Genomic DNA, 27,221 nt, shown 5'->3' on the forward strand with positions numbered 1-27,221 from the left:
CCTGTGTGTGAGTGTGTAGTGTGCGTGTGTGTGCGTGTCCCGCACGTACCCAGCGAGGCGGCGCGCGGCGCCAGCGGCGGGCGCGGCGGCACGCGGGGCGCGCGCCCGGCCTGTGTGTGAGTGTGTAGTGTGCGTGTGTGTGCGTGTCCCGCACGTACCCAGCGAGGCGGCGCGCGGCGCCAGCGGCGGGCGCGGCGGCACGCGGGGCGCGCGCCCGGCCTGTGTGTGAGTGTGTAGTGTGCGTGTGTGTGCACGCGTGCGTGCGTGTCCCGCACGTACCCAGCGAGGCGGCGCGCGGCGCCAGCGGCGGGCGCGGCGGCACGCGGGGCGCGCGCCCGGCCTGTGTGTGAGTGTGTAGTGTGCGTGTGTGTGCGTGTCCCGCACGTACCCAGCGAGGCGGCGCGCGGCGCCAGCGGCGGGCGCGGCGGCACGCGGGGCGCGCGCCCGGCCTGTGTGTGAGTGTGTAGTGTGCGTGTGTGTGCGTGTCCCGCACGTACCCAGCGAGGCGGCGCGCGGCGCCAGCGGCGGGCGCGGCGGCACGCGGGGCGCGCGCCCGGCCTGTGTGTGAGTGTGTAGTGTGCGTGTGTGTGCGTGTCCCGCACGTACCCAGCGAGGCGGCGCGCGGCGCCAGCGGCGGGCGCGGCGGCACGCGGGGCGCGCGCCCGGCCTGTGTGTGAGTGTGTAGTGTGCGTGTGTGTGCGTGTCCCGCACGTACCCAGCGAGGCGGCGCGCGGCGCCAGCGGCGGGCGCGGCGGCACGCGGGGCGCGCGCCCGGCCTGTGTGTGAGTGTGTAGTGTGCGTGTGTGTGCGTGTCCCGCACGTACCCAGCGAGGCGGCGCGCGGCGCCAGCGGCGGGCGCGGCGGCACGCGGGGCGCGCGCCCGGCCTGTGTGTGAGTGTGTAGTGTGCGTGTGTGTGCGTGTCCCGCACGTACCCAGCGAGGCGGCGCGCGGCGCCAGCGGCGGGCGCGGCGGCACGCGGGGCGCGCGCCCGGCCTGTGTGTGAGTGTGTAGTGTGCGTGTGTGTGCACGCGTGCGTGCGTGTCCCGCACGTACCCAGCGAGGCGGCGCGCGGCGCCAGCGGCGGGCGCGGCGGCACGCGGGGCGCGCGCCCGGCCTGTGTGTGAGTGTGTAGTGTGCGTGTGTGTGCGTGTCCCGCACGTACCCAGCGAGGCGGCGCGCGGCGCCAGCGGCGGGCGCGGCGGCACGCGGGGCGCGCGCCCGGCCTGTGTGTGAGTGTGTAGTGTGCGTGTGTGTGCGTGTCCCGCACGTACCCAGCGAGGCGGCGCGCGGCGCCAGCGGCGGGCGCGGCGGCACGCGGGGCGCGCGCCCGGCCTGTGTGTGAGTGTGTAGTGTGCGTGTGTGTGCGTGTCCCGCACGTACCCAGCGAGGCGGCGCGCGGCGCCAGCGGCGGGCGCGGCGGCACGCGGGGCGCGCGCCCGGCCTGTGTGTGAGTGTGTAGTGTGCGTGTGTGTGCGTGTCCCGCACGTACCCAGCGAGGCGGCGCGCGGCGCCAGCGGCGGGCGCGGCGGCACGCGGGGCGCGCGCCCGGCCTGTGTGTGAGTGTGTAGTGTGCGTGTGTGTGCGTGTCCCGCACGTACCCAGCGAGGCGGCGCGCGGCGCCAGCGGCGGGCGCGGCGGCACGCGGGGCGCGCGCCCGGCCTGTGTGTGAGTGTGTAGTGTGCGTGTGTGTGCGTGTCCCGCACGTACCCAGCGAGGCGGCGCGCGGCGCCAGCGGCGGGCGCGGCGGCACGCGGGGCGCGCGCCCGGCCTGTGTGTGAGTGTGTAGTGTGCGTGTGTGTGCGTGTCCCGCACGTACCCAGCGAGGCGGCGCGCGGCGCCAGCGGCGGGCGCGGCGGCACGCGGGGCGCGCGCCCGGCCTGTGTGTGAGTGTGTAGTGTGCGTGTGTGTGCGTGTCCCGCACGTACCCAGCGAGGCGGCGCGCGGCGCCAGCGGCGGGCGCGGCGGCACGCGGGGCGCGCGCCCGGCCTGTGTGTGAGTGTGTAGTGTGCGTGTGTGTGCGTGTCCCGCACGTACCCAGCGAGGCGGCGCGCGGCGCCAGCGGCGGGCGCGGCGGCACGCGGGGCGCGCGCCCGGCCTGTGTGTGAGTGTGTAGTGTGCGTGTGTGTGCGTGTCCCGCACGTACCCAGCGAGGCGGCGCGCGGCGCCAGCGGCGGGCGCGGCGGCACGCGGGGCGCGCGCCCGGCCTGTGTGTGAGTGTGTAGTGTGCGTGTGTGTGCGTGTCCCGCACGTACCCAGCGAGGCGGCGCGCGGCGCCAGCGGCGGGCGCGGCGGCACGCGGGGCGCGCGCCCGGCCTGTGTGTGAGTGTGTAGTGTGCGTGTGTGTGCGTGTCCCGCACGTACCCAGCGAGGCGGCGCGCGGCGCCAGCGGCGGGCGCGGCGGCACGCGGGGCGCGCGCCCGGCCTGTGTGTGAGTGTGTAGTGTGCGTGTGTGTGCGTGTCCCGCACGTACCCAGCGAGGCGGCGCGCGGCGCCAGCGGCGGGCGCGGCGGCACGCGGGGCGCGCGCCCGGCCTGTGTGTGAGTGTGTAGTGTGCGTGTGTGTGCGTGTCCCGCACGTACCCAGCGAGGCGGCGCGCGGCGCCAGCGGCGGGCGCGGCGGCACGCGGGGCGCGCGCCCGGCCTGTGTGTGAGTGTGTAGTGTGCGTGTGTGTGCGTGTCCCGCACGTACCCAGCGAGGCGGCGCGCGGCGCCAGCGGCGGGCGCGGCGGCACGCGGGGCGCGCGCCCGGCCTGTGTGTGAGTGTGTAGTGTGCGTGTGTGTGCGTGTCCCGCACGTACCCAGCGAGGCGGCGCGCGGCGCCAGCGGCGGGCGCGGCGGCACGCGGGGCGCGCGCCCGGCCTGTGTGTGAGTGTGTAGTGTGCGTGTGTGTGCGTGTCCCGCACGTACCCAGCGAGGCGGCGCGCGGCGCCAGCGGCGGGCGCGGCGGCACGCGGGGCGCGCGCCCGGCCTGTGTGTGAGTGTGTAGTGTGCGTGTGTGTGCGTGTCCCGCACGTACCCAGCGAGGCGGCGCGCGGCGCCAGCGGCGGGCGCGGCGGCACGCGGGGCGCGCGCCCGGCCTGTGTGTGAGTGTGTAGTGTGCGTGTGTGTGCACGCGTGCGTGCGTGTCCCGCACGTACCCAGCGAGGCGGCGCGCGGCGCCAGCGGCGGGCGCGGCGGCACGCGGGGCGCGCGCCCGGCCTGTGTGTGAGTGTGTAGTGTGCGTGTGTGTGCGTGTCCCGCACGTACCCAGCGAGGCGGCGCGCGGCGCCAGCGGCGGGCGCGGCGGCACGCGGGGCGCGCGCCCGGCCTGTGTGTGAGTGTGTAGTGTGCGTGTGTGTGCGTGTCCCGCACGTACCCAGCGAGGCGGCGCGCGGCGCCAGCGGCGGGCGCGGCGGCACGCGGGGCGCGCGCCCGGCCTGTGTGTGAGTGTGTAGTGTGCGTGTGTGTGCGTGTCCCGCACGTACCCAGCGAGGCGGCGCGCGGCGCCAGCGGCGGGCGCGGCGGCACGCGGGGCGCGCGCCCGGCCTGTGTGTGAGTGTGTAGTGTGCGTGTGTGTGCACGCGTGCGTGCGTGTCCCGCACGTACCCAGCGAGGCGGCGCGCGGCGCCAGCGGCGGGCGCGGCGGCACGCGGGGCGCGCGCCCGGCCTGTGTGTGAGTGTGTAGTGTGCGTGTGTGTGCGTGTCCCGCACGTACCCAGCGAGGCGGCGCGCGGCGCCAGCGGCGGGCGCGGCGGCACGCGGGGCGCGCGCCCGGCCTGTGTGTGAGTGTGTAGTGTGCGTGTGTGTGCGTGTCCCGCACGTACCCAGCGAGGCGGCGCGCGGCGCCAGCGGCGGGCGCGGCGGCACGCGGGGCGCGCGCCCGGCCTCCGCCGCCGCCGCCTCGCACGCGCCGCTGGAGCAGCCCTCGCCGCAGCGCCGCCGCACGCTGCGGACAAGCACACACTGTTAGGAAGTCCGCACGCGGACACGGATACAGCGACACTGCGGTCGCCCCGCCGGTCGCGCCACTCACCGCCCCCAGAGCGCCACGAGCTGGTCGCGGATGGCGCGCACGGTGAGCGGGCCGCCGGCCAGCTCGCACAGCTGCGGCGACGTGTCCGCGTACGACGTCGTCAGCGGCGACACGTAGATCGGGTAGCCGATCGGCTGGTCGCACGACGAGTTGATTATGTTGCGGAGAGCCTGCAGAATTCGTTCAACATAAATCAGGCCGATTTAATATGAAGAATATAATACATTTTATGGAACCAAATATATCAAAAAATTAACGCGAGGACTACAATTCAAAATGCGTTTGAAAACTAGTGAGCGATTACACAAGCGATTAGCAATTCACAAACGCGTAACAAAAAAAAATCGCTCTATGAGTGCAGATCATTCGGTGCAATACGTAAAGACCTGCAATAACCCGCCGCACCTGCTTAGCGTTCTGTATGGAGCCCCTCTCGGGGTTCCTGTTCCGCAGGTACACGAGCTCCTGCTGCTGGCCCGCCCACAGGCCGCGCACGCACTCGCGGTTCAACTTGATCACGCGGAACCCGAGGTGACGCTTGTTCAGCATTATTATCTTGTAGTCGTCGTTACCCTCGTCCATCACGTGCCTGAAACAATGTCCGAATTAGACACGGACGTGGGCAGCACTGTGGCTGATATAATTCAAATCAAATATATAGAGTGGTGTCTAAAATATTACAGTAATCTACCTATATTCGACCATCACGCAGAGCGAGCTGAATTTAAGTCGGGTTTAATGAGATACTCAAGTACTTGTATTATCGAAAAGCAAAGATGTGTTAGGCAATGCCTCTGTCAGCCTCGGGCCGTCTATGGTAGGGTACCGCAGCACCTGAGCGCCAGCAGGTGCGGGGCGCCGCGGAGCACGTTGTAGCGCCACGCCGGCGCCGCCTCGTGGCAGATGACGAGGCGCTGCGAGTGCGACGAGATGGCCGCGTACAGCGCCGCGCTGCTGCAGTACTCCTCGGGGAACATGAAGTGGTCCTAGAGACAAATTTGTTTATACAGCTAGATCGACAAACAAGCGTCCGGCTCACCTGATGGTAAGCGATTACCGTACCTTATAGACGCCTATAACACCAGAAGCATCACAAGCGCGGTGTCGATCCTCCTTCCAATCCCCCCGAGGGGCTCTGGTCACCCTACTCACCACAGAAGCACAACACTGCTTGAAAGCAGTATTATTTAGCTGTGATCTTCTGTACAGTCTAAGTACTTCCTCCAGTAGGGCTGCTCCAGATGTTAAGTATAATATATCATGATGTATTCTACCTCAGTCATATACATATTTCGGTATAAGTTACGACGTACTGATTAAAACTGCTTTTAATTATAGGGTCTATTAAAAATACAAAAATCCGGCTTGAAGGACCAACAACTAATACCGACACAGAACGTAAGTGTATGTAATGTATAAGTGTGTAGTAGTGTAGTATAGTAAGTGATTTGTGCGGCGTCGGGAGATGATATAATACAACAAAAGTCGATTCTCAACTGGTCATGTATTCATGCCACGAATATGTACGTGAACAAGGGTTTTTTGTAAATATACAAGTAGGTAGACACATCACAGTTAGCTTTGACATTTTCTTATTAATGAATGTTGACTACATTTAGTGAATTCAAAAGAAATGTATTAAGTTATTGACAACCACTCTGGTGCAATGGTGCGTGGCGGCGGCGCCTAAACACCGTCGGTTGAGCGTTCGATTCCCGGTCGGAGTGGATATTTATGTTTATACAAATATTTAATTCTGGTCTGATTGTTAGTCCTTGTGGGTCTTCCCACCACTTGACTTTTCTATTGCTGTCTGTGCTCTTTGTCGGTTTTCCTTTTTTATTATATTTGTTTATGTTATTAATAACACTTTTATCATTTGCAAACTATTTATGTGTATGGTCTACAAACAAATTTTCACCGCTTCTTTCTAAGTTGCAAACACTTCGTGTTTATAATACACTAGCCGACCCGTGCCCACTTCGTTGGGCGTTAAATATTATTATATTAACCAAATAACATACTTTAAAGAACAAATTTTATAGCACTTAAATAATATGTTGCTCCAACGTCATCTATCAAAAATCGAAAAAACGTCGTCGATAGACTAAAATAAGACAAAATTAATAACGTCGAAAGACTAATAAATTGTTTTCTAATAGCGATAGATGGCGATAGTTTATTTACCATTTTGATTTTATATTTTAATCTTTTTCTTATTTACAGAATTTTTTGTTCAATTACAATAAAATATAGCCTATGTCACTCCTGAATAGTGTAGCTTTCTGTTCGTGAAAGAATTTTCGTGATCGGATCGGTATTTGCGAAGATTACCCCCTACATACAAACAAAGTTATAAACTTCACCTCTTTATAATATTAGTATAGACTTATCGTATATTAAAATTAAAATACAATTTTCTAACGCTAGATTTTATTAGATTTATACAAACGTCACTGGTATACGTGTTACACTACAATAGCCACATATTCACTCGCCACAATACGTACCTGGTGCAGCTTGAGAGCCATGCGTACGGCGGGCGCCAGTACGGAGTGAAGCAGCGCCACGTCCGTGAACACCCACTCGTCACGAGCGCACGTGATTCGAAAGTCGCCCTTAAACAGCGCGTGCAGTCCGTACAGGAAGAACTCCACGCTACTGCACACACGGAAATGGTCACAAGTTATAGCGGACAATCTTAAGACTTAGTAGTTAGACTGAATCATCGTGTAATAAAATAATACGACAAAACATGACAAAAATTTCAATTGAGGTAGGGCACAGCAGAAATTTCCTGCTCAAAATATGAAGCAGCCCGACTGGGGTAGTACCTTAACCTTACAGAAGACCACAGCCAAATAATACTGTTTTCAAGCAGTATGTGTTCTTGTCGGTGAGTAAGGTGACCAGAGCTCCTGGGGGGGATTGGGGATTGGATCGGCAACGCGCTTTCGATGCTTCTGGTATTGTAGGCGTCTATAAGCTACGGTAATCTCTTACGATCAGGTGAGCCGTACGCTTGTTTGCCGACCTAATGATATAAAAAAAAAAAACAATTACAACTGGTATATGTCAACTAAGATTTCAGATCGACAAACTCGTTGATTAAATGATTTGAATTATGGTGATGTGCGGCGGCCCAGCAGGCTGAGCGCGAAGCACAGCGTCACCAGCGGCGAGTACAGTACAGTACAGTACAGTGCGGTGCGAGTGTACCTGGAGGCGGACAGGTGCTGCGCGGCGGCCAGCGCGCGGCGGCCCAGCAGGCTGAGCGCGAAGCACAGCGTCACCAGCGGCGAGTACAGTACAGTACAGTACAGTGCGGTGCGAGTGTACCTGGAGGCGGACAGGTGCTGCGCGGCGGCCAGCGCGCGGCGGCCCAGCAGGCTGAGCGCGAAGCACAGCGTCACCAGCGGCGAGTACAGTACAGTACAGTACAGTGCGGTGCGAGTGTACCTGGAGGCGGACAGGTGCTGCGCGGCGGCCAGCGCGCGGCGGCCCAGCAGGCTGAGCGCGAAGCACAGCGTCACCAGCGGCGAGTACAGTACAGTACAGTACAGTGCGGTGCGAGTGTACCTGGAGGCGGACAGGTGCTGCGCGGCGGCCAGCGCGCGGCGGCCCAGCAGGCTGAGCGCGAAGCACAGCGTCACCAGCGGCGAGTACAGTACAGTACAGTACAGTGCGGTGCGAGTGTACCTGGAGGCGGACAGGTGCTGCGCGGCGGCCAGCGCGCGGCGGCCCAGCAGGCTGAGCGCGAAGCACAGCGTCACCAGCGGCGAGTACAGTACAGTACAGTACAGTGCGGTGCGAGTGTACCTGGAGGCGGACAGGTGCTGCGCGGCGGCCAGCGCGCGGCGGCCCAGCAGGCTGAGCGCGAAGCACAGCGTCACCAGCGGCGAGTACAGTACAGTACAGTACAGTGCGGTGCGAGTGTACCTGGAGGCGGACAGGTGCTGCGCGGCGGCCAGCGCGCGGCGGCCCAGCAGGCTGAGCGCGAAGCACAGCGTCACCAGCGGCGAGTACAGTACAGTACAGTACAGTGCGGTGCGAGTGTACCTGGAGGCGGACAGGTGCTGCGCGGCGGCCAGCGCGCGGCGGCCCAGCAGGCTGAGCGCGAAGCACAGCGTCACCAGCGGCGAGTACAGTACAGTACAGTACAGTGCGGTGCGAGTGTACCTGGAGGCGGACAGGTGCTGCGCGGCGGCCAGCGCGCGGCGGCCCAGCAGGCTGAGCGCGAAGCACAGCGTCACCAGCGGCGAGTACAGTACAGTACAGTACAGTGCGGTGCGAGTGTACCTGGAGGCGGACAGGTGCTGCGCGGCGGCCAGCGCGCGGCGGCCCAGCAGGCTGAGCGCGAAGCACAGCGTCACCAGCGGCGAGTACAGTACAGTACAGTACAGTGCGGTGCGAGTGTACCTGGAGGCGGACAGGTGCTGCGCGGCGGCCAGCGCGCGGCGGCCCAGCAGGCTGAGCGCGAAGCACAGCGTCACCAGCGGCGAGTACAGTACAGTACAGTACAGTGCGGTGCGAGTGTACCTGGAGGCGGACAGGTGCTGCGCGGCGGCCAGCGCGCGGCGGCCCAGCAGGCTGAGCGCGAAGCACAGCGTCACCAGCGGCGAGTACAGTACAGTACAGTACAGTGCGGTGCGAGTGTACCTGGAGGCGGACAGGTGCTGCGCGGCGGCCAGCGCGCGGCGGCCCAGCAGGCTGAGCGCGAAGCACAGCGTCACCAGCGGCGAGTACAGTACAGTACAGTACAGTGCGGTGCGAGTGTACCTGGAGGCGGACAGGTGCTGCGCGGCGGCCAGCGCGCGGCGGCCCAGCAGGCTGAGCGCGAAGCACAGCGTCACCAGCGGCGAGTACAGTACAGTACAGTACAGTGCGGTGCGAGTGTACCTGGAGGCGGACAGGTGCTGCGCGGCGGCCAGCGCGCGGCGGCCCAGCAGGCTGAGCGCGAAGCACAGCGTCACCAGCGGCGAGTACAGTACAGTACAGTACAGTGCGGTGCGAGTGTACCTGGAGGCGGACAGGTGCTGCGCGGCGGCCAGCGCGCGGCGGCCCAGCAGGCTGAGCGCGAAGCACAGCGTCACCAGCGGCGAGTACAGTACAGTACAGTACAGTGCGGTGCGAGTGTACCTGGAGGCGGACAGGTGCTGCGCGGCGGCCAGCGCGCGGCGGCCCAGCAGGCTGAGCGCGAAGCACAGCGTCACCAGCGGCGAGTACAGTACAGTACAGTACAGTGCGGTGCGAGTGTACCTGGAGGCGGACAGGTGCTGCGCGGCGGCCAGCGCGCGGCGGCCCAGCAGGCTGAGCGCGAAGCACAGCGTCACCAGCGGCGAGTACAGTACAGTACAGTACAGTGCGGTGCGAGTGTACCTGGAGGCGGACAGGTGCTGCGCGGCGGCCAGCGCGCGGCGGCCCAGCAGGCTGAGCGCGAAGCACAGCGTCACCAGCGGCGAGTACAGTACAGTACAGTACAGTGCGGTGCGAGTGTACCTGGAGGCGGACAGGTGCTGCGCGGCGGCCAGCGCGCGGCGGCCCAGCAGGCTGAGCGCGAAGCACAGCGTCACCAGCGGCGAGTACAGTACAGTACAGTACAGTGCGGTGCGAGTGTACCTGGAGGCGGACAGGTGCTGCGCGGCGGCCAGCGCGCGGCGGCCCAGCAGGCTGAGCGCGAAGCACAGCGTCACCAGCGGCGAGTACAGTACAGTACAGTACAGTGCGGTGCGAGTGTACCTGGAGGCGGACAGGTGCTGCGCGGCGGCCAGCGCGCGGCGGCCCAGCAGGCTGAGCGCGAAGCACAGCGTCACCAGCGGCGAGTACAGTACAGTACAGTACAGTGCGGTGCGAGTGTACCTGGAGGCGGACAGGTGCTGCGCGGCGGCCAGCGCGCGGCGGCCCAGCAGGCTGAGCGCGAAGCACAGCGTCACCAGCGGCGAGTACAGTACAGTACAGTACAGTGCGGTGCGAGTGTACCTGGAGGCGGACAGGTGCTGCGCGGCGGCCAGCGCGCGGCGGCCCAGCAGGCTGAGCGCGAAGCACAGCGTCACCAGCGGCGAGTACAGTACAGTACAGTACAGTGCGGTGCGAGTGTACCTGGAGGCGGACAGGTGCTGCGCGGCGGCCAGCGCGCGGCGGCCCAGCAGGCTGAGCGCGAAGCACAGCGTCACCAGCGGCGAGTACAGTACAGTACAGTACAGTGCGGTGCGAGTGTACCTGGAGGCGGACAGGTGCTGCGCGGCGGCCAGCGCGCGGCGGCCCAGCAGGCTGAGCGCGAAGCACAGCGTCACCAGCGGCGAGTACAGTACAGTACAGTACAGTGCGGTGCGAGTGTACCTGGAGGCGGACAGGTGCTGCGCGGCGGCCAGCGCGCGGCGGCCCAGCAGGCTGAGCGCGAAGCACAGCGTCACCAGCGGCGAGTACAGTACAGTACAGTACAGTGCGGTGCGAGTGTACCTGGAGGCGGACAGGTGCTGCGCGGCGGCCAGCGCGCGGCGGCCCAGCAGGCTGAGCGCGAAGCACAGCGTCACCAGCGGCGAGTACAGTACAGTACAGTACAGTGCGGTGCGAGTGTACCTGGAGGCGGACAGGTGCTGCGCGGCGGCCAGCGCGCGGCGGCCCAGCAGGCTGAGCGCGAAGCACAGCGTCACCAGCGGCGAGTACAGTACAGTACAGTACAGTGCGGTGCGAGTGTACCTGGAGGCGGACAGGTGCTGCGCGGCGGCCAGCGCGCGGCGGCCCAGCAGGCTGAGCGCGAAGCACAGCGTCACCAGCGGCGAGTCCCGCGCCGCCGCGCGCCGCCTCCAGCCCGCGCCGCGCCGCGCCGCGCAGTGCACCGCCCACTCCTGGTACACGGCGCAGAAGCGGCTCCTGCACCACCGACACCATCGTCACTTTACCACCTGACAGTTTTGTCTATTCGTATAAAGCAACAGGTCCCGACTGATCGATTGATCAGACTCGAAAATGAGCTAGGGTTTTTGGACGAACTTTTAGAAAGTCTACTCCCAAAGCGGGTCAATTAAAGAACAAAAGTTAGTATGGGAAATGTGTCGTTTTGAAGGTAAAACACGAAATTTTTTTGATTTTTTTTCAACTTTCTATACACACGTGTAAATTTTAAACAGAATATCTATAAATGATAAGACTTTTCTAATGTTTCTGAGGATTTCAATCATCAGAACGAAATAACCCCCCCCCCCCGCCCTATCTTCGATGTCCTCCCGTGACCATGGTTGTTGTAAAGTATCCGAAACGTCGGACTTTTAAAAAACTTAATAAACCGCGATAAAATTCGAAAAAGTTGTTACATTATAATGATAGACTTATTAAAGTTTTGTAGTAAATATAAAAAAGAACATTACCTAGTAATTCCAGACGCTCGAAAATCGTAATCCTCATCGAGATTGACATTGAAGATCGGATCCAAGTCGACGAACGATCTTTCTCCCATCGGCTTTAGTGCCTCGCTAAGTTCGGGTGATGACAACCACTCCTCTAGCTTATTCGACTGAATTGTGTAGTAAACAATGCTCTAAAAATAGAAGTAAGGCAACATTGGTAATGTAGTATTGGGGTAGGGCTATAGACAATCGGGCGACGATTTATGGAGTTTGGGGTGGAGGGGGGGAATTTACCCTCTGGTACCACTCCCACCGTTCGAAACCCCATGGTAATGGAGATATCGTGGTTACGTTATGGATTACGGTCTAATTGTGAAGTTAGATAGGCTAGGATTTTTTTTTTTTGTAACGAAATTATGCTGCACCGACATAATTTCATGACAGCGGCAACACCGTGGCACGGATGCAGCACCAGAGCCAAGCGTTATTCTAGCTTCAAAACTTTACCCATAGATATTTTTAATAATTGTTACTGTGTTATTATTTTACATACAGTTATTTAGACAAAAATCAGTACGCCTCTCGGCTCGATACGGTGCGCACGACTCCTTTGTTTTTACGCTTGTTCTCCGTATTTAGGGCTCGTCAAGCCAGTGGGTCGCAGGGTCGCACCATAGCTATATTTAATTTTATTTCCTTTCACCATGGATTCTTTTTGCGGTCGTTGCCAGGAATCAGTATATGATGGTGTGATGTGCAATTTATGTGCACAGGGTTTTCATTTTGCTTGTGGCGGGATTTCTGAACAAGGATAGCGAAAGCTTGGTTTTCGTAAATCTCATTGGCGATGTTCCACTTGCAAACCATCTAATACAGCAACCGGTAAGACCATTGCTTCACCTGGTTTGCTGACACCTCAACGCTCTCTAACCCTTGAGAACGTCATGCAGGAGTTGGATGAGATCAACCTCAACTATCACCCCTTCAAAGTTTGGCTGCTGACGTTGATATAATCAAGACGGACGTCGTACAGTTCAAGGTGGTTGCGGAATGTCTTACCAACAAAATAAAATTGCTTGTACAGAAGGTGCAGATAGTGGAAAACTTCAAAGACGAGCTAAGTTCGCTTAAGTCACGAGTGGGAGCACTTGAAGAAGAGATGCAACGCAACAATGGCTCCGAACAAATAATGTCGAAATCAAAGGTGTACCGAAAAAGGCGAAGGGAACGCTACCCCTGGTACCACTGTCACAGTTCGACACCCCATGGTTATGGAGATATCCATGGTTAAAGTTTTGAGGTTAGAAGAAGAATTTCGCAGCTTTCACACATTATTTTCACATTTCAGGAGCGTTTTTTTCACATTTCACGCGCTATTTTCATATTTCACACGTTTTTTTCACGTTTCATAAGTTATTTTCGAAATAAAAACGATCTCGACTCCAAGATCAACAAACGATACAACTTACGTTACTCATGCTCCGTTCCATAGTTTTCACATGTTATTTTCACATTTCGCACTTGATTTTAACATTCCACACGTTAATTTAACGTTTTCACGCGGTTTTTTAACAAACGATACAACTAATGTTTAACAACTGAGAAATAGATGTTTTAATAAAAAATGACAGGCCACTTATCGTTTCGCTTCAAAACAATGTAAGCATAAATTCATTGTTTTTGTTTAAATAACTGTAAAGGCATAGGTCTTAGACCATACAGCCTTGTTTCATGTTATGTTTTTTAGTTAAATATATTTTATTTTTATTTATTTAAAAAAAAAAAAAAAAAAAAAAAAAACGAAAAATACTCAATATTTAGTTCATTTTATATGACAATAAATAAATAAAATATAATGAAGTGAAAAACATGACATGAATAAATTTTTTTTACCATAATCTGACCTCAGAAGCCGTTTATAGGCATAATTCCGTTACAAAAAAGACCCTAACCTATCTAATTTAAAAATTACACCGTTTATAGACACAGATTTTTACTAAAAAAAATTAACCCTAACCTATGTAATTTAAAAATTACATCCTTTATAGACATAGTTTTGTTACTAAAAAAAAAAAATAACCCTAACCTATCTAATTTAATAAAATAATAATTAAAAACAAAACAAAAAACCCGCCTGCGTGAAGAACAACTAATAGAAAATCAACTGAAAAAGCTGGAACAAGATAAAAATTCAATATGCACACAAAGTCAGCGAAATAAATAGAAACAATATCAAACATTTTGTGCTGTACATTTAAAGTATATAAATACGGTAGTCCTTCGAAACTTTATGCAACGTCGTAGATAACATGCAGTCGGAGACATGCACAAAGAGAGAATGATTTGACTTATCCTTCGATTGCATGCCTCCGACTGCATATTATCTACGACGTTGCATAAAGTTTCGAAGGACTACCGTATTAATATATTTTAAATGTACAGCACAAAATGTTTGATATTGTTTCTATTTATTTCGCTGACTTTGTGTGCATATTGAATTTTTATCTTGTTCCAGCTTTTTCAGTTGATTTTCTATTAGTTGTTCTTCACGCAGGCGGGTTTTTTGTTTTGTTTTTAACTATTATTTTATTTATGTCTTTTCAGTCAGACAAATTACGTAATCGGTTCAATTCATTAAAACAGTTTACATCATGTGGTTGATTAAGTAATTTTTTAGGGTCAAGAGAACTGTTAAGCCCGGAGAAAGATCTCACTCTGCTCAAAGCAACGTAAGCCTGACCTTTAGCAAATAAGTGACTGCTTAAGTCAACAACTATTAGTTTTAATATAATGAAATTATTATGAAAATTATTTGTTTGTATTTGGTATTATGTATTTGTTATTGATTTTATTAATGTAATTGTAAATTGGTGTGACATTATTTTATTAATTTTTATTAGTAATTTTAATTGTGTTTTTTTAACCATTGTATTTTATTAGAAAGGCTACACCCCGAAGTTGATAGTCGCCTAGGAGGCGAGTTTGGCATGGTATAGGCGTGGGAAAGAGCAAAGTCCACATTTTTTAAACTTTAATATTGTATTTCTTTATTAGTATTGCGGTAATAATAATCATGATATACCTTTTTAAAATCCTTGTATTGTGCCCTTCAATTTGATACCCATATTGTAGTATTCGAGAAAAAAAATTTTTTTTCATTAACTACAATGGCTTCGCGCAGCCGCCATGTTTGATTTTTTTTAATGTCACCTATCTAAGAACACTTGGGCAGCTAAGACGAACCTAACAATACCTCAATTATGTAAATCCGTTCAGTGGTTCTGGAAATATGAGGTAGTAAAGAATATTACATACAAATATACATACATACAAGATACGCGCGAAAAACATAACCCTTCCTTGGCAGTCGGGTAAAAATTACACCGTTTATAGAAATAGTTTTGTTACAAAAATATAAAAATAACCCTAACCTATCTAATTTAAAAATTACACCGTTTATCGACGTAATTTTATAACAGTAAATAAAAAGAAAATATATTTAATTAAAAAAACAACATGAAACAAGGCTGTATGGTCTTAGACCTTTGCCTTTACAGTTATTTAAACAAAAAATGAATTTATGCTTACATTGGTTTGGAGCGAAACGATAGTGGAGCCATTTTTTTTAAAGCATCTATATCTCAGTCATTAAACATCAGTTACATCGTTTGATAAAAAACCGTGTAAAAACAATAGCTTAAAGTCTGAAATGTTAATATCAAGTGCGAAATGTGAATATAACATCTGAAAGCTACGGAACTAAGCATGGTTACCGCAAGTTGTATCGTTTGTTGATCTTGGAGTCGAGATCGTTTTTACGTGCTCCTGTTCGAAAATAACTTATAAAGTTGTGAAACGGCGTATGGATTGCACTGCCCGCAGCGCCGGAGCTAAGGTGAAGTCAGACGCGGAGCTCAAAGGTATTATAATAGCTTTAAATTCTTCTTCTAATCTCAAAACTTTAACCATGGATATCTCCATAACCAGAATTGTGGCAGTTCGAAGTGTGGCAGTGTTACCTTGTATTAACACACCCAAAAACCCCTAATTCGGTTTTTCCTAGTCTAGATCTTAGCCGCCGTCGGTCCCGGTTGTTATCATGTACACCTGATAGCGATCGTTACTCATAGTAGGGAATATATCCGCCAACCCGCATTGGAGCAGCGTAGTGGATTAAGCTCTGATCCTTCTCCTACATGGGGAAAGAGGCCTATGCCCAGTAGTGGAATATTACAGGCTGAAGCGTATGTCAGGGTTAAGTATGCTAAAATCTTCACCAGAAAGAACTCCACGTCTCCAGTGGTAACCATCACGCAGAAAAGTGACCTTGAAAAAATCGGTGCTAACCTAAATAATTCAGGATTTGATCTAAACTAGTACAAGTAGTTCATTTACTACGTATTCGTTCAATTTCTATTTTTGTTAATTTTTTCTTTACATCTTTTAATGTATTTTTTATATTTATCATAGTGTGCACACGATCCTTAGTAATTATATTTCACTCTTTACTGCTTATTACGTCTGTTTTATATTATAAGTCACTATTCGAGTTGTTTGTCAAATTGCGAATGACAGCGGCCCACCTTTTGAACTCCCATGGAATCGTTCTTATTATACAAATCGGATGCGTTATATATTGCCGAACAAGTTATTTCGAACTACCCTCCCTACCTGGGTATATATTACTAAAACTATTTATGTTATTTTGCGCTTTTATTATTTTATTACGGTATTGCGGATGGTTTTAATTTATTTACTAGTATGTATAATACTAATTTTGCGTGATAGAATAATGATGAATATCTTTATTTGTGTAATAAAATTAAATGTATTTTACTTCTGTAATTTTCTAAAGAAATGCAATTCGTTATTTTTGTCACTTTATTTTGTTGTTTGGAGTAGTGTAAATGGCTAATGACAGTAATTTAACTATCTATATTATTAAAATGTGAGAGAACTGGGAAGTAAAACGTATGTTTTTTTGCGTAATATAAGATTAAACAATTATGATGTTGTTGCATTGACAGGAACTTGGCTCTTGGATGGGATATCGGATAGTGAACTTTTTGACGAACGGTATGTTGTGTGGCGCCGTGACCGGAATTATTCAAGAACACGTCAAACACGGGGTGGTGGGGTACTACTAGCGAGGTGACGGGATTTATTAGTTACTTTTAAGCCGCAATGGCAATCTAGTGCTGAGGATTTATGGTTTACAATTCATATCACCAGAATTTTTAGGGATCAGTCGAGGCGGAATTATACGTTTAATTTAAATATGTGTGCTATTTATTTGTGTGTTTTTTTTTAATGTATGTTACATCAGAACTTCTGACCGGGTGGACAGATTTCGGCAACTTTTTTTTTAATCGAAAGGTGGTGTATGTCAATTGGTCCCATTTAAATTTATTTGAGATCTAACAACTACTTTTCGAGTTATATCTAATAATGCGTTTTTACTTGACGCTTTTTTTGTCGACCTACGTTGTATATTATACCGCATAACTTTCTACTAGATGTACCGATTTTGATAATTCTTTTTTATTTGGAAAGGCCATATCTCTTGTTTGGTACCATGATAAGGAAACCAAGATCTGATGATGGGATCCCAGAGAAATCGAGGGAAACTCTCGAAAATCCGCTATAACTTTTTACTGGGTGTACCGATTTTGATAATTTTTAATTTAATCGAAAGCTGATATTTATCATGTGGTCACATATAAATTTTATCGAGATTTGATAACTACTTTTTGAGTAATCTTTGATAACGCGTAGTTACTTGACAATTTTTTCGTCGATCTACGTTTTATTACTCTTCGATGTAATTGAAGTCGGTTTTTTTTTTTGTTTGCGAGCAAACACAATAATTACGTACTCCTGTTCGAAAATAAGGTGTGAAAGTTGCGGAACGGAGCATGTGTGCACTTTCCGCAGCACCGGAGCTAAGGTGGAGTCAGACGTGGAGCTCTAAGGTATTTTGATAGCTCTAAATAACACAATTTTAACCTCGCAGCGCCAGCGCAGCGCCCAAACTTTAACCATGATATCTCCGTAACCACGGGCTTGCACACGGTGGGAGTGGTACCAGAGGGTAACTCAACCTAACTGTTGTAACGTTATACGTACATTATTTGTGCTGCTAAATTAAAATATGCTTAAATTTAATATTTTAAATACGTGAAATGATTTTTCTTTAAAAAAAAAAAACATTAGTTTATTATAATTAAATGAAATGAAAATCTACAGTAATTTATGATACACTATTTTATCATAAATTATTTTTTTCTACAAAAAAATAATAAATTCATCAACCGGCATTTATATATTCGCGCGGGCAACATTTTATCTTTTTCAAAAATTCAAATGAATCTTTTGTCTCGGCTTATAAAAACGGCAGTACTGGTCGCCGCCGCGTCATTCATTTTTGGAATTTTGTCTCAAGAAATAGTTAACGCACATCACACCTTTTATTACGGTCTCTATACGGTGGCTAATATATATTTAAGCATCGTAACCGTACTTTATAAAATTGTGTGATCCTTGCTTAGCGTTGTCTCGATTCAACAAATATTATAGTGTCAGTGTTTATCGCCCCCAAACTGGGGTTCGACGATTGGGTCACCGATTTCGACGTTTGGCTCACCAATTACGACGTTCAAACCAATTTCGACGTTTCCACCTAACCCCGACGACGAGAGTGCACTCCGCCGGGTCTTGAACTACCCGTTCCTGCCGCCCCCGGTCGAAAGCGGAATCCTGCCACGCGACTCCCGGGAATATCACCTGCACGGCGAACCAGGAGAGTACCTGAGCCGAACTGCATTTGGAGCTTGTGTGAATTGGGTGCTCGACCCCGCCCATATACGTACATTTTTTTTTTTATTTTCTACCTCACCGGGTTAATTATTCTAATAAATTTTTTTAAGTTCATGTTACCCTGGTTTTATTTACTTCCTTAATAGACCAGGGGAACCGTGACACTGTCAAAACCAAAACCCCATAAATCGGCGCCCGATTGTCTATAGCCTAGCCCAGTATTGCAGCAATCACACTAGACGCTAATTACAGAGCTTTTATTAATTTCACGAGTTAAATTACGAGCTCTGATTAGCACTCAAGCCATTTTGGATATTTTTATAAGAATCTTATTTGAGTTTATATACAGAGCATTAAATTAATGTGTTATAAAAAACTGTTATACAAAAACTTTTTTGAGCAGATATACAATAATTCGAGGAATTTATAACATTGATATGTGAAGTTGAATGGCATACCTTGACATAGTAGGTGAGCAGAACCTTCCGGAAGTCGAAGACCTGCAGCATGGAGACGGCGCTGTTGTCGGTGACGGAGTAGCCCTCCAGCACGTAGCGCGCGGCCGCCAGCTGCCACGCCAGCCAGCGCAGCGCCCAGCACGCGCCCGGCGCCAGCACGCGCCCGCCGCACAGCCAGCGCGCGCCGCACGCGCCCTCTGCGGCCGCACTCACTCACAACACGCTCATCACACGCGCCCTCTGCGGCCGCACTCACTCACAACACGCTCATCACACGCGCCCTCTGCGGCCGCACTCACTCACAACACGCTCATCACACGCGCCCTCTGCGGCCGCACTCACTCACAACACGCCCATCACACGCGCCCGCCGCACAGCCAGCGCGCGCCGCACGCGCCCTCTGCGGCCGCACTCACTCACAACACGCTCATCACACGCGCCCGCCGCACAGCCAGCGCGCGCCGCACGCGCCCTCTGCGGCCGCACTCACTCACAACACGCTCATCACACGCGCCCTCTGCGGCCGCACTCACTCACAACACGCTCATCACACGCGCCCGCCGCACAGCCAGCGCGCGCCGCACGCGCCCTCTGCGGCCGCACTCACTCACAACACGCTCATCACACGCGCCCGCTGCGGCCGCACTCACTCACAACACGCTCATCACACGCGCCCTCTGCGGCCGCACTCACTCACAACACGCTCATCACACGCGCCCGCCGCACAGCCAGCGCGCGCCGCACGCGCCCTCTGCGGCCGCACTCACTCACAACACGCTCATCACACGCGCCCTCTGCGGCCGCACTCACTCACAACACGCTCATCACACGCGCCCTCTGCGGCCGCACTCACTCACAACACGCTCATCACACGCGCCCACCGCACAGCCAGCGCGCGCCGCACGCGCCCTCTGCGGCCGCACTCACTCACAACACGCTCATCACACGCGCCCGCCGCACAGCCAGCGCGCGCCGCACGCGCCCTCTGCGGCCGCACTCACTCACAACACGCTCATCACACGCGCCCTCTGCGGCCGCACTCACTCACAACACGCTCATCACACGCGCCCTCTGCGGCCGCACTCACTCACAACACGCTCATCACACGCGCCCGCCGCACAGCCAGCGCGCGCCGCACGCGCCCTCTGCGGCCGCACTCACTCACAACACGCTCATCACACGCGCCCTCTGCGGCCGCACTCACTCACAACACGCTCATCACACGCGCCCGCCGCACAGCCAGCGCGCGCCGCACGCGCCCTCTGCGGCCGCACTCACTCACAACACGCTCATCACACGCGCCCGCCGCACAGCCAGCGCGCGCCGCACGCGCCCTCTGCGGCCGCACTCACTCACAACACGCTCATCACACGCGCCCTCTGCGGCCGCACTCACTCACAACACGCTCATCACACGCGCCCGCCGCACAGCCAGCGCGCGCCGCACGCGCCCTCTGCGGCCGCACTCACTCACAACACGCTCATCACACGCGCCCTCTGCGGCCGCACTCACTCACAACACGCTCATCACACGCGCCCTCTGCGGCCGCACTCACTCACAACACGCTCATCACACGCGCCCTCTGCGGCCCACTCACTCACAACACGCTCATCACACGCGCCCTCTGCGGCCCACTCACTCACAACACGCTCATCACACGCGCCCTCTGCGGCCGCACTCACTCACAACACGCTCATCACACGCGCCCGCCGCACAGCCAGCGCGCGCCGCACGCGCCCTCTGCGGCCGCACTCACTCACAACACGCTCATCACACGCGCCCGCCGCACAGCCAGCGCGCGCCGCACGCGCCCTCTGCGGCCGCACTCACTCACAACACGCTCATCACACGCGCCCTCTGCGGCCGCACTCACTCACAACACGCTCATCACACGCGCCCTCTGCGGCCGCACTCACTCACAACACGCTCATCACACGCGCCCGCTGCGCCCGCACTCACTCACAACACGCTCATCACACGCGCCCGCCGCACAGCCAGCGCGCGCCGCACGCGCCCTCTGCGGCCGCACTCACTCACAACACGCTCATCACACGCGCCCGCCGCACAGCCAGCGCGCGCCGCACGCGCCCTCTGCGGCCGCACTCACTCACAACACGCTCATCACACGCGCCCTCTGCGGCCGCACTCACTCACAACACGCTCATCACACGCGCCCGCCGCACAGCCAGCGCGCGCCGCACGCGCCCTCTGCGGCCGCACTCACTCACAACACGCTCATCACACGCGCCCTCTGCGGCCGCACTCACTCACAACACGCTCATCACACGCGCCCTCTGCGGCCGCACTCACTCACAACACGCTCATCACACGCGCCCGCCGCACAGCCAGCGCGCGCCGCACGCGCCCTCTGCGGCCGCACTCACTCACAACACGCTCATCACACGCGCCCTCTGCGGCCACACTCACTCACAACACGCTCATCACACGCGCCCTCTGCGGCCGCACTCACTCACAACACGCTCATCACACGCGCCCACCGCACAGCCAGCGCGCGCCGCACGCGCCCTCTGCGGCCGCACTCACTCACAACACGCTCATCACACGCGCCCGCCGCACAGCCAGCGCGCGCCGCACGCGCCCTCTGCGGCCGCACTCACTCACAACACGCTCATCACACGCGCCCTCTGCGGCCGCACTCACTCACAACACGCTCATCACACGCGCCCTCTGCGGCCGCACTCACTCACAACACGCTCATCACACGCGCCCGCCGCACAGCCAGCGCGCGCCGCACGCGCCCTCTGCGGCCGCACTCACTCACAACACGCTCATCACACGCGCCCTCTGCGGCCGCACTCACTCACAACACGCTCATCACACGCGCCCGCCGCACAGCCAGCGCGCGCCGCACGCGCCCTCTGCGGCCGCACTCACTCACAACACGCTCATCACACGCGCCCGCCGCACAGCCAGCGCGCGCCGCACGCGCCCTCTGCGGCCGCACTCACTCACAACACGCTCATCACACGCGCCCTCTGCGGCCGCACTCACTCACAACACGCTCATCACACGCGCCCGCCGCACAGCCAGCGCGCGCCGCACGCGCCCTCTGCGGCCGCACTCACTCACAACACGCTCATCACACGCGCCCTCTGCGGCCGCACTCACTCACAACACGCTCATCACACGCGCCCTCTGCGGCCGCACTCACTCACAACACGCTCATCACACGCGCCCTCTGCGGCCCACTCACTCACAACACGCTCATCACACGCGCCCTCTGCGGCCCACTCACTCACAACACGCTCATCACACGCGCCCTCTGCGGCCGCACTCACTCACAACACGCTCATCACACGCGCCCTCTGCGGCCGCACTCACTCACAACACGCTCATCACACGCGCCCGCCGCACAGCCAGCGCGCGCCGCACGCGCCCTCTGCGGCCGCACTCACTCACAACACGCTCATCACACGCGCCCTCTGCGGCCGCACTCACTCACAACACGCTCATCACACGCGACCTCTGCGGCCGCACTCACTCACAACACGCTCATCACACGCGCCCTCTGCGGCCGCACTCACTCACAACACGCTCATCACACGCGCCCTCTGCGGCCGCACTCACTCACAACACGCTCATCACACGCGCCCTCTGCGGCCGCCCCCACTCACAACACGCTCATCACACGCGCCCGCCGCACAGCCAGCGCGCGCCGCACGCGCCCTCTGCGGCCGCACTCACTCACAACACGCTCATCACACGCGCCCTCTGCGGCCGCACTCACTCACAACACGTTCATCACACGCGCCCTCTGCGGCCGCACTCACTCACAACACGCTCATCACACGCGCCCTCTGCGGCCGCACTCACTCACAACACGCTCATCACACGCGCCCTCTGCGGCCGCACTCACTCACAACACGCTCATCACACGCGCCCTCTGCGGCCGCACTCACTCACAACACGCTCATCACACGCGCCCTCTGCGGCCGCACTCACTCACAACACGCTCATCACACGCGCCCTCTGCGGCCGCACTCACTCACAACACGCTCATCACACGCGCCCGCCGCACAGCCAGCGCGCGCCGCACGCGCCCTCTGCGGCCGCACTCACTCACAACACGCTCATCACACGCGCCCTCTGCGGCCGCACTCACTCACAACACGCTCATCACACGCGCCCTCTGCGGCCGCACTCACTCACAACACGCTCATCACACGCGCCCTCTGCGGCCGCACTCACTCACAACACGCTCATCACACGCGCCCGCCGCACAGCCAGCGCGCGCCGCACGCGCCCTCTGCGGCCGCACTCACTCACAACACGCTCATCACACGCGCCCTCTGCGGCCGCACTCACTCACAACACGCTCATCACACGCGCCCTCTGCGGCCGCACTCACTCACAACACGCTCATCACACGCGCCCTCTGCGGCCGCACTCACTCACAACACGCTCATCACACGCGCCCGCCGCACAGCCAGCGCGCGCCGCACGCGCCCTCTGCGGCCGCACTCACTCACAACACGCTCATCACACGCGCCCTCTGCGGCCGCACTCACTCACAACACGCTCATCACACGCGCCCGCCGCACAGCCAGCGCGCGCCGCACGCGCCCTCTGCGGCCGCACTCACTCACAACACGCTCATCACACGCGCCCTCTGCGGCCGCACTCACTCACAACAAGCTCATCACACGCGCCCGCCGCACAGCCAGCGCGCGCCGCACGCGCCCTCTGCGGCCGCACTCACTCACAACACGCTCATCACACGCGACCTCTGCGGCCGCACTCACTCACAACACGCTCATCACACGCGCCCCCTGCGGCCGCACTCACTCACAACACGCTCATCACACGCGCCCTCTGCGGCCGCACTCACTCACAACACGCTCATCACACGCGCCCGCCGCACAGCCAGCGCGCGCCGCACGCGCCCTCTGCGGCCGCACTCACTCACAACACGCTCATCACACGCGCCCGCCGCACAGCCAGCGCGCGCCGCACGCGCCCTCTGCGGCCGCACTCACTCACAACACGCTCATCACACGCGCCCTCTGCGGCCGCACTCACTCACAACACGCTCATCACACGCGCCCGCCGCACAGCCAGCGCGCGCCGCACGCGCCCTCTGCGGCCGCACTCACTCACAACACGCTCATCACACGCGACCTCTGCGGCCGCACTCACTCACAACACGCTCATCACACGCGACCTCTGCGGCCGCACTCACTCACAACACGCTCATCACACGCACATCGACCATCACCCACACCAACACGCTGATTATAAACAGCCGCAGAACACGCTCCTCGCACGTACTCACGCTCCCAATCACTTATATCAATTAACGCGTGCGTAGTATTATCGGATAGATTACGCTTCAGCCTGTAATATCCCACTGCTGGGCATAGGTCTCTTTCCCCGTGTAGGAGAAGGATCAGAGCTTAATCCACCACGTTGGGTACCAGTTGGATACACAATTGGATATATACTATAAGGAAATCCAACGTCGTAAAAATCTCGGTAAAGCTTTTAAACATTAGAAAAATTTGAGACATTGTGAGGTTTTAGACTCCCTTCACCAAAAAAATCGCGTGTATTTTTTTGTGTAGGGTAAATTAATATTTCCAAGATCTTCATATATACAGGCATAATCTGATTAAATTTAGGAAAATTAAGTAGCGATACAAATTTCTAGATAGGAAACAAGAAAAATATAAAATATGGATATTTCAATATAAACCTCCCTTTTCTAGTGATATGTTGTAATGTTTTTCCTAACCCACAACAATTAATTAAATCAATGTAGAATTAATTGTGTCCCGTGAGTGAATGTATTACATAATTAGATTAAATAATAAGTTACCGCTTAGTTCTTCAGGTCCCTCAGATATGGCCTCAACCTCCCTCTGCTGGCAATACGTCCCTCTGAACTCGAGACCTCGCAGTTGAAACGAGACCAAACCATTTCCCATCTCCACGATATGGACCAGACAGTTCAAGTAGTCCGACGCTAATACTGCAGGCAATACAAATTAGACTTGACAAAATATTTTTTTCTAAGCTTATGACACCCTGAATTATTTAAAATCCAAATAATTCTTTTTTCAAAAGTAATTTAAAAGCAACATTTTACAAAATATATAACGTATAGTTCAGTTATTGTGAACACCGAATCACTAAAAACTGTAAAACTGTCAAGTCATTATAAATTTAGTTATGTTTTGACTGCAATACAGCGCTAAATCAAATCGAAATAAAAAATTACTTTATCCAAGAAGACGTCAAAAGCACTTTTGAATCGTCATTTTACAAATTTAAATTAAAACTTTTCTATAAAATTATCGCAGTTAATGTGAAGCTACCACCGATTCGGAATCTAGGTTCAGCAGACATAAATCGGCAACAAATTCTACACAGCAAGGCCTAAGTGCTTTAGACCACACGACTGAAGTAAAACTTCTTTAGCAATAGGCCTGCACTGTGTCTTAGATATACGAAACGTAACTGGCTATGAGAGAAAGAGAGTAAGAGTGTGCTCCCACCTCTCTCTTGCTCTGTTTGCCTCGCGCGATCACACTTTTCGTAACGCGCTCGTCACGCGTTCACCAGCTTTACGTTTTATTATTAAAATTTATTAAATTGCAACAAAGTATTAAAACAGTTTATGAATGTAGTTTACCGAAGCAATCTCCCTGTTGCACTTGTCCCCATCTCCCGAGCATTAGGTCTCCGCACAGGTAGTGTTGCAGTGAACGAGTTAAATGCTCGTAGAATATTGAGTTTAGATTATTGTCATCTGCGAAATATTGATTAATTATTTCCTGCAGAATAATTAGGAATTTTCAAAATAAAAAAGGAATTTTCGGAATATTGGAGAAATCTCTAGAAGGAAACTAAAAAATCAGAACATTCCGTTTTTAATTTAATAAAAATAGTTTTCAATTAGATCAAAACTGTTATCAACAATGACTTTGGTATTTATCTTTTACACATATGTACTAATAACGAAGAATAGAAACTTTGTGGTAAAAAAAACTCTTTCCCTCTCACCGGCTCCCAAATTCCTCTCCAACTGAGACGAAAGTCTCGTATTGCTCTGATCAACTCTCTTCGTATTATAATCGCGTTCCCAAAACTTGACAGGCCGCACGTATGACGTCATGAATATGGCGCTGCCTGAAATTTAGAAATTTTATGTATGGACTTGTCAACCTCATTGCTATAAGGTATATATACGTGTGCCGGATCTCGTACTATATTATAGTAATGGCATTTTCAATCACTTGATTACATTTTAATGAATATGACTTACGCCGAGTTGCACGAAACAAATTAAAATTTAAGTAGAGATTGAACTGATTTAATCACAAGAATTTCGTACAATTCTTGCGATTAAATTAGTTTAATCACTACTTAAATTTTAATTTCTTTTCGTGCCACTCGGCGTTACTTGATAATTAAAAACCAAGCACACGTGTAAAAATAAAACTCAATCCGCTCAATTTCTCCGTTTATTATTCAACCATCAATATATATATATAGAGCCAATATTAGCCTAATTATGATGTTCAATAGACTTCTCCAGAGTCGTTCCTCCGTCCTCGACAGAATTGAGAATGGTGTTCGTCTTTTTTTCCGAATTGTGGAGTGCTGTTGGCCCTATCGGCTTTTACAGCATCACCGGCCGCGAAGGAAGAAGAGAAAGTGTTCGTCCTTTGTCTTCAGTCCCTTTTATATTTTCATTTTCGCTCCAAAATACGGATACTAATTTGATTAAGTATCAACTACTTAGTAAAACTACTATAAAAACTAAACTTATTAAACATTTCTGATATTTAAACAATAGTTCGAGTAAAAATACAACATAAATTAATTAAATCAACATATATTTAAATCGTAAATAAAAATAATTACATACAATAGTGAAATTAATTCACGCAAAATAGGCGCAAAGTCGTCGAATTGCGGAAACCAGCCTGTGTTTTTTTTTTTTAATTTGGTACACAGTTTGGTATTTTAATGTCGCTTTTGTAATAGTTACGATGATTGATTAGTAATAGGCCTCAAGAAGAGGCTAGTTAGAGTAGAAAATTGGATGGAGGCAGAGAGATTGCGATTTGATACAATTTTCCTCTGCCTCCGTATCAGCCTGTGTTAACCATACCATACCATACCATAGTGATATTAATAAATATACCAATATTATTTGATTAGGCTAAACTAAATTTATCGATTAGGCTAACACAAGTGCATAATTAAAATGACATTACTGTAATATAATTATTTTCTTTTGACCAAATACGATAATTTAAAAAATGACCGCATGTTATTTTAGTTTTAATTTATTAAAAAATCGGATCTTAGACTATTTAAGAGTAATTAACAAAGTAACATTTTCACATCTTACCAAGTGCAGGAGTCAAAGGCGATGAGAGTACCGCTGAAACGGCAGCTTGCAGGAATAACATGGCTGAATGTGGTACAGAGAAGGGTTGAGCGAAAGCGTGGAACGCACTGCCCCAAGTTATCTGCCACGGCGCTATGTACGTCACCACGAATTGGATCTGAAGAAAAATGACGTAAAACTGAGGTAGGGCACAGCAGACATTATCCTGC

At 53.7% G+C, this 27,221-nt stretch overlaps 1 protein-coding gene across 1 annotated transcript in view; it reads right to left on the reverse strand.

The window, feature by feature from the left end:
* Positions 1 to 27,221, reverse strand: part of LOC123660974 (pecanex-like protein 1) — a 52,767-nt gene that overhangs the window by 12,554 nt on the left and 12,992 nt on the right. Inside the window, exons 8-19 of the mRNA XM_045595992.1 lie at positions 27,013 to 27,169; positions 25,656 to 25,781; positions 25,285 to 25,401; positions 24,469 to 24,621; positions 18,633 to 18,829; positions 11,380 to 11,549; positions 10,712 to 10,885; positions 6,523 to 6,670; positions 4,847 to 4,998; positions 4,418 to 4,601; positions 4,013 to 4,182; positions 3,804 to 3,925 (exon numbers count right to left, since the gene is read on the reverse strand). Coding sequence (XP_045451948.1) covers positions 3,804 to 3,925; positions 4,013 to 4,182; positions 4,418 to 4,601; positions 4,847 to 4,998; positions 6,523 to 6,670; positions 10,712 to 10,885; positions 11,380 to 11,549; positions 18,633 to 18,829; positions 24,469 to 24,621; positions 25,285 to 25,401; positions 25,656 to 25,781; positions 27,013 to 27,169 — 1,870 coding nt within the window. The remainder of the gene's footprint in view (positions 1 to 3,803; positions 3,926 to 4,012; positions 4,183 to 4,417; positions 4,602 to 4,846; positions 4,999 to 6,522; positions 6,671 to 10,711; positions 10,886 to 11,379; positions 11,550 to 18,632; positions 18,830 to 24,468; positions 24,622 to 25,284; positions 25,402 to 25,655; positions 25,782 to 27,012; positions 27,170 to 27,221) is intronic.

Source organism: Melitaea cinxia, chromosome 16 (genome assembly GCF_905220565.1).
Source record: "Melitaea cinxia chromosome 16, ilMelCinx1.1, whole genome shotgun sequence".
Taxonomy (NCBI): domain Eukaryota; kingdom Metazoa; phylum Arthropoda; class Insecta; order Lepidoptera; family Nymphalidae; genus Melitaea; species Melitaea cinxia.